Source organism: Prunus mume, linkage group LG4, assembly GCF_029339155.1.
Source record: "Prunus mume cultivar Tortuosa linkage group LG4, ASM2933915v1, whole genome shotgun sequence".
Taxonomy (NCBI): domain Eukaryota; kingdom Viridiplantae; phylum Streptophyta; class Magnoliopsida; order Rosales; family Rosaceae; genus Prunus; species Prunus mume.
This window is the reverse complement of record NC_142701.1, coordinates 3,112,554-3,119,327: the sequence shown is the minus strand read 5'-3', so window position 1 is coordinate 3,119,327 and position 6,774 is coordinate 3,112,554. Positions and strand designations below refer to the sequence as shown.

The 6,774-nt window shown below is 34.4% G+C and overlaps 1 protein-coding gene across 1 annotated transcript; it reads right to left on the bottom strand.

The window, feature by feature from the left end:
- Positions 1-1,460: 1,460 nt before the first annotated feature.
- On the bottom strand, positions 1,461-5,067 carry LOC103328409 (wax ester synthase/diacylglycerol acyltransferase 11-like). The gene is made up of 5 exons (XM_016793442.2): positions 4,821-5,067; positions 4,163-4,720; positions 2,449-2,796; positions 2,172-2,309; positions 1,461-1,747 (listed from the first exon to the last, which is right to left on the bottom strand). The coding sequence occupies exons 1-5, from the start codon at positions 5,010-5,012 to the stop codon at positions 1,589-1,591; spliced, it is 1,395 nt and encodes a 464-aa protein (XP_016648928.2). The 5' UTR covers positions 5,013-5,067; the 3' UTR covers positions 1,461-1,588.
- Positions 5,068-6,774: the final 1,707 nt, after the last annotated feature.

The window sequence follows — 6,774 nt, the reverse complement described above, 5'->3', positions numbered from 1 at the left end:
AAGGTTTTATCCTTATTTCAAGGTAAGTGACAACCATTCCATAATAATAATAATTATTATTATCCTTATTATTACTATTACTATTACTATTATTATTATTATTATTATTATTATTATTATTATTATTATTATTATTATTATTATTATTATACCATTACAGTTTTGAATTATTACAGGATTGCATTGGAGCTATTGATGGGACACATATTCCAGCAATAGTGAGGGGACGCGATGTCAGCAACTATCGTAATCGACATGGAAATATATCCCAAAATGTATTAGCGGCTTGCAATTTTGATTTGGAATTCATGTATGTCCTTAGCGGATGGGAGGGTTCGGCTCATGATTCAAAAGTGTTAAGTGATGCTCTATCAAGGAGGAATGGTCTTAAAGTTCCTCAAGGTAAATGCTTATCTTTTTTGTTAGAAATGAGTTTTATTTCTATGTTGCATACTAATATATATATATATATATATGTGTACTATATAATTAGGTAAACATTTCTTAGTGGATTGTGGATTTGCCAACCGACGCCAATTTTTAGCTCCATTTCGAGGTGTGCGATATCATCTCCAAGATTTTGCAGGTCATGGTCGTGATCCTGAAAATGAAAATGAGTTGTTCAACCTTCGTCATGCGTCCTTAAGGAATGTGATCGAGAGGATATTTGGTATTTTTAAATCGCACTTCACAATTTTTAAGTCAGCTCCTCCATTTCTATTTAACACACAAGCAGAGCTAGTGTTGGCATGTGCAGCATTACACAACTTTCTTCGTAAGGAGTGTCGTTCCGATGAATTTCCTATTGAGCCAACTGATGAATCTTCATCATCTTCATCCTCATCAATACCAGTTGATGAAGAGGACAATTTTGAGCAGATTTATCAAACCCAAGACCAACAAAGAGAGGATGCTAATACATGGAGAGCTAGCATAGCTTCAGCTATGTGGAGAGATGCTATCTAGGTCATATGAGGAGATGAAGCTCCAACAAATGTTTATTACGTCTTGAATAACTTTTGTTTTCCTTAAGCCATGTCTAGTTGCTACATGATGTTATTGTTATTACTTTTATCATTTGGTTATTTATTCATGTAGCATAATTAATCCATGTTATTATATAATTTTTATTTCATATGAAATCCTAGAGCAAATCAATTGATTCTTTGGAGAATACAAAAATATCCCAAGTGAATCATAAGAGAATCATGTAATTACAATCTATTAAAATCATAAGTAAAATCTTGTAATTACAAATCATGTTGAAATCCATTACATTAAAATCATGTGATTACAATCTATTAAAATCCTAATTGAATCATGTGATTACAATCTATTACAATCTATTAATTGTTGGGTGTTTAAGTTGAGTTGAAAGAAAACCGATATGCAACATATCAGAACCTTCCTTCCCCTAACAAAAAATATTTGAAGAATGAAATTGCATCAATTATTTCTTATTAATTTAAGACTTCTATATTTAAAAATAATTCAGTTTACAATACATATATTTAATAATAATAATAATTCAACAAAATAAAGCTCTTTTTATTATTATTTTAAATAGTGGCGGAACTTCAACGGCTTCTTAATTGTTCAGCTTCGGATTCTTGTTGGAGTCTTTGACTATCATGTCCAAGGCATTTTCCATGCATGACTTTAACTTCTGTGGATCTATGATACCTTTTTCCATCTTGAAGGCTAGTCTCACCTTTCCCATATAACTTACAATGGTTATGTCAAAGCCCTGTAAATCCATAGTAGTCATGTTATACTAGTTGCTAAATGCCATAACTGGAAAAACTAATAAATGCAAATTGAAATTGAAAAATACAGAAGAAAATTCATTAATTTCAACATCATTTTCTTTTCTGTTGAACCATGCATTTAGTACTTACTCGTTTAAGGAATGAGTGAAGCCAATACAGCCTTTACGACTCTTATATCCGAGACAGAAATCCACTTACAATTAAACCTCTAACTAAATCTCAAAGTTGAAATATGTTGCCATGTAAGATAGATATGTCCAATTACATTATATGCCAAATTTACTATTAAGGAATATGTGGTCAAGATTTCCAGGTATTTTGAAAAAGTATCAAGAGTGTTAGGGAGTAATTGATCAATATATCTTTCAACATTTATAAGATTTATAACAATGTGTGACATACCTGAGGTAAACCAGGAACCAAAAAGTAGAAACCTTTAATTGGATGATTAGCCAAAGACATCTGCTCCACGGGTCCAATCATATTCGAGATTACCATGCTCGAGTTCTTCAACGTGCGATGAATGTATCTGCTGGATGCCTGCAAAACTAACAATATGTTAACACTAAAAGAAACAAATCTGAATTTGAGCTCTGAAGGAGATTGAATTAGTTCAAATTAATCGGGTCGTGAAGTGACGGCGTAACGTAAATCATATTGTAGTCTTCACTTTACTAACCTCATGGCTTCCAAATTTGTTCACAATCTCCAATAGCCTACTAGTGAAATAAACAGCCAAAGAGTTTCTCTTCTTCTTTATCATTTTGTGTGTGTTCCTGATAAAGTCGTCCGCATTTGAGAGTTCAGTTAACTTGGGTATGGGTACTTGCAAGAATGTAAAACGATTTCCCCATGGCATCTTGCTGTTGGGTTTGATCATCTCCTCAATCGGCATATAATCCCCCATGATCCTTGTGTTCAGCAACACCATTGCTGTACAATCTGCTGTGCTTGAACTTTGGTCAATCTCTTGCATGTACAGTCGAGTTCCGAAGAAGATCATCCCGGTGAGAACATCATTTAGAGTCTAATAGAGTCAGTAAAAAAGTTACATACATTGTACAAATGTGGAAGAACCGCTTCCCAAATTCTGTACTGACTTATTTCAAGAGGCAGTAAATGCATCTATTTCAATGTAGTATATAATATTAAAAAGTTATGATGGTTCACAAATAAATCAATATCTGACCCATTTCAATTTTCATTTTCATTTAAATATAGAGAATATAAAAAAACCTTTATAACATGAGATGTCTGACTACAAAACAGATACGGTAGCTTTTGTGACAACTGCTACCTATATACTGATGTTATTATGAGATAACGTTGTCTTTCAAAAAAGACTCAAATATGTGAAAAGCAGTGATAATGATATGTCTTAGGCCGGTTTGGGATTGTTGTTATTTTTTTAAAAAGTTGATTATGCTGTGCTTTGAAAATAATTAGTTGTAAAGTAAAGCAACTCTATGTTTGATAAATAATATTTTTAAAGTATTCTTAGTACAAAAAACAGTGTTAAAACCGTTTGGTAAATTTTAATATAAAACTGTTATAATAGTGAATAATGACTAAAATATACATGACGTTGAAAGTGTTATGCTCTAATCATGTGGTGATAGTGGTGGTGGGGGATTGAAGGTGGTGGTGAAAGAGGTGGTGATGAAGGTGGAGTTGGTGGTTGTGGTAGTGGTGGTGGTGGGGATGGCAGTTGTGGAGGTGGAGGTGGTGGTGGTGGTGGGAGCGTGGTGGCAGTGTTGGTTGTGGTAGTGGTGGACGAGGTGGGGGTCGTGGAAGAGGTGGTAGTTATGGTGGCGGTGGAGGAGGATGAGGATGTGGGGTTGGTGGTGGTGGTGGTGGTTGTGGAGGTGGTGAATGTGGTGGTGGAGGTGGTGGAGTTGGATGTGGAAGTGGAAGTGGTGTTATTTTTTTAAAATAAATAATGGTATTTTGGGAATTAAAAAAATTCATTAAAGGCTTATCTCTACTTCATTTGAAAACAGATTTGAAAAGCAAATTAGAGCCTGCTTTTAAAAGCTGTTGTCAAAAGGCCACTGTTTTTAAAATAATCATGATATTTTATTTTTACCAAATACCTTAAACTGCTTAACTTTAAAGTGAATAAGATTTTTGACCAAAAAAAGCAATCCTTAGATTGCTTCAAATATTCTCAATTGATTTTGAGTTAGAATTAAATTCTATATATAGTAAATTTAGCTTAACCCCTTTAAAGTCATACTATAACCTCCCATGTTACCTCATATAAATATGTTGTCCACGAGTTTAAACAATTTTAACACTACGTACTAAAGATTCTGGAAGCCAAGTATGAAAAAGAAAAGACATTACACGTATAAGAGTCCTCGGATAAAATCCTAATAGTTGAGTCATCTTACCACTCCAAGCTTGTTCTTGATTGATTTGAGTTGATCAAGAGAGAAGGTCATAGTTGCTATAGTACTTGGCCGAAATTCAATTGCATCGTTGCTCGACTTGATCGGTGTCAGCTCATCTTCTTTCAAGGTCTTCGAAATGCCCCACCAAATATCTGAAATTGTGTTGCATGCAGATGAGAAAATCTTAGTCACAAAAAAATTCTCCCTCTTCTTCAATTCTGACCGCTGTCGTGAAGGAAAAGTTAAGGGGAGAGAAGGGTTGTCAGCTCTTTGTAGAGTAGAAATGAGAGCACCCATGAGGGAGTAGCCATCTCCTAGAGCATGGTGAAACTTGAAGATTACATTACCAGCTGCATTGCTAGTTGGGTACTTGATAATATGAACTTCCCATGGTGGTTTGCCTTGTGGATATCTTTCTGTTGATAGCTTTGACAAATAGTCCTCAAGATACTGGTCATATGATTCAGGCGACAGGTTGGAAGGGAAAATAGGGATGTTAACGTGGTCTTCAAGCTTCACTTCGACCCTTTTCCACTCTTTCTTTCCATCATTTTCAACCTGTTTCAAAATCAAATGTCGCTCAAGTTTTCAACTTCGTCTATGATAAAACTTGGAAGCAAAATTCACACTAGGTGAGAGAGAGAGAGAGAGAGATAACCATGATAGAGGAGAAACGGGGGCTGATGGGGAGGAAGACGTTCTTAAGCAATGACATTGTTTGAGACTCGGCATCAATAATTGGAATCTCAAATTCCAAAACAGCAAGAACCGAAAGAGTTATCACATCACTACTGAAGTACTGGCCATTTGGGCTCACTGGCTCTAGTCCTTCCAAGTTCCCGACCTCCATCTTCTTTGCTTTTACTAGAAATTATACTTCCTTCATAACGCATCGGTTGTGCATTTATAGCAGTTTCCCCAATTCTATCTTCTTCCCAAAAAAAAAAGAACATATTTAATATTTGGTAGCTGCTATGATTCATGATCACTGTCCTTCCAATTTACTGGGGTGGCTCAACATTAAATTGAGACAGGACCACTTAATTTTCACCTTTCTTTTTCTTTAAATAGCTGTATCTTATAAAAATGGAAAACGATTTTCTAGTGATATTATTGGTACGTATGTGTTATGCTGAAAACTCATCCAAGGGGTGAGGGTTAAATTTCTTTTTGTGTTTTTGATGAATTAGTTTTGTATAGTGTGTCAAATTGTGATTTGTAGAAAGGAGGTAAGCGTGTCCTTAGAATTTATATTGAAAAGGTAATTATATAGAATTCTTAAAAGACACATTAGACATAAGCACAAAATGAACATAAAAACTATCAGTAGTAGAGTATCTAGATTGGGGTGATTTTTAAAAAATGTAGGCGGATGATGAATGCAAAAGAAAGAGAGAGGAAAAAATGTAGAGGGTGCGAAGGAACAAAAGAGTCTAGTGGGAAAGGGAAAGAATTAATTAAAGATAATTAATGAAATGAGGGAGAGAATGAATTCTTAATTAATATGGTATCAGAATTTTAATCCCAATATATAAATATTAATTGAAGAAAATTTATTGTTTTGAGAAATCAAAGTACATCTCAACCATAAAGTTTATAGATCTAAAGGACTAAAACTTGTGTCAAAAAAATGGTGCTACGGATCCGCCCCCTATATATATGGCTCGTTTGGGAGTGATTCTAGATAGGTCAAAATCTATTTTGGGGAGAAGCATCTCTCACGTGCTTCTCCATATAATTACTTTTAGGTTTTTTTTTTTCTTTTAAGAAAGAGAATTCATTCATAGAACCAAAAACGTACAAAGAACGACATGATACAGTGGCCTCGTTGAAACCTTCCTAGGACAAACCCAAGTTTAGTTATTTTAAGTAATTTTGGGGAGAAGCACCTCATAAAATCACTTAAATAACTTATTTAGATAAATGATTCTCCATAAAAGTGATTATTAGCATATCTAAAATCACTCTCAAACGAGTTCACGTATATATGATTATAATGAATTTGGTTAAGTATTTGAACAACCAATATGCTCTTCGTTGCAATGGTACAGAACAATCAATATACCTTCAGTTGAAATGGTACAGGCCCACCAATGTACTTCATGTTGCTAACATCTAATTTCTAAGGGAATTTTTTCGAATATTGTTTAAGATGATTCAAATCGACCTCAAAGTCGTTATCCATATTTCAATCTCTACTCCACATTTATTAGCCGCCAACAAATTTTAAAGGCAGAAAGAGGAGTGGTGAAGCGAAAGTGATTCCTTGCTTTAGAGCAGCGTTTTGCGAAGCAAAGTTTATGTTGTAATTATTGGGTTTTTTTTTTAGGTAACTGGTCCACGATTACAATTGAATGCTGACATAAAAACCCCAACTAACTTTTTTGAATGGATCCAATCTCCACCATTGAAAAAAATAAAAACCAATTATTTTACAAAGAGTATGGCCCATGGGTTGGACCATTCAAAAAAATTGGTTCAGGTTATTATGTCAGCATTCAATTATAATCGTGGACCAGTTATCAAGGGAAAATATCAACATTCAGCATGGGCAGAATATCGCCATGAAAATCATAAGCTGGATCTGGCAGTGGTATTAATTGGTCAGAACC

Bases quoted from the DNA above. Each gene is read 5' to 3' on its own strand.
- LOC103328409 (XM_016793442.2), bottom strand. From the start codon at position 5,012: ATGGAGGTCGGGAACTTGGAAGGACTAGAGCCAGTGAGCCCAAATGGC. The intron at 4,721-4,820 runs GTTATCTCTCTC...ATTTTGAAACAG, and splicing joins CCCGTTTCTCCTCTATCATG to GTTGAAAATGATGGAAAGAA. The intron at 2,797-4,162 runs GTAAGATGACTC...TGACTCTATTAG, and splicing joins TCAAGAACAAGCTTGGAGTG to ACTCTAAATGATGTTCTCAC.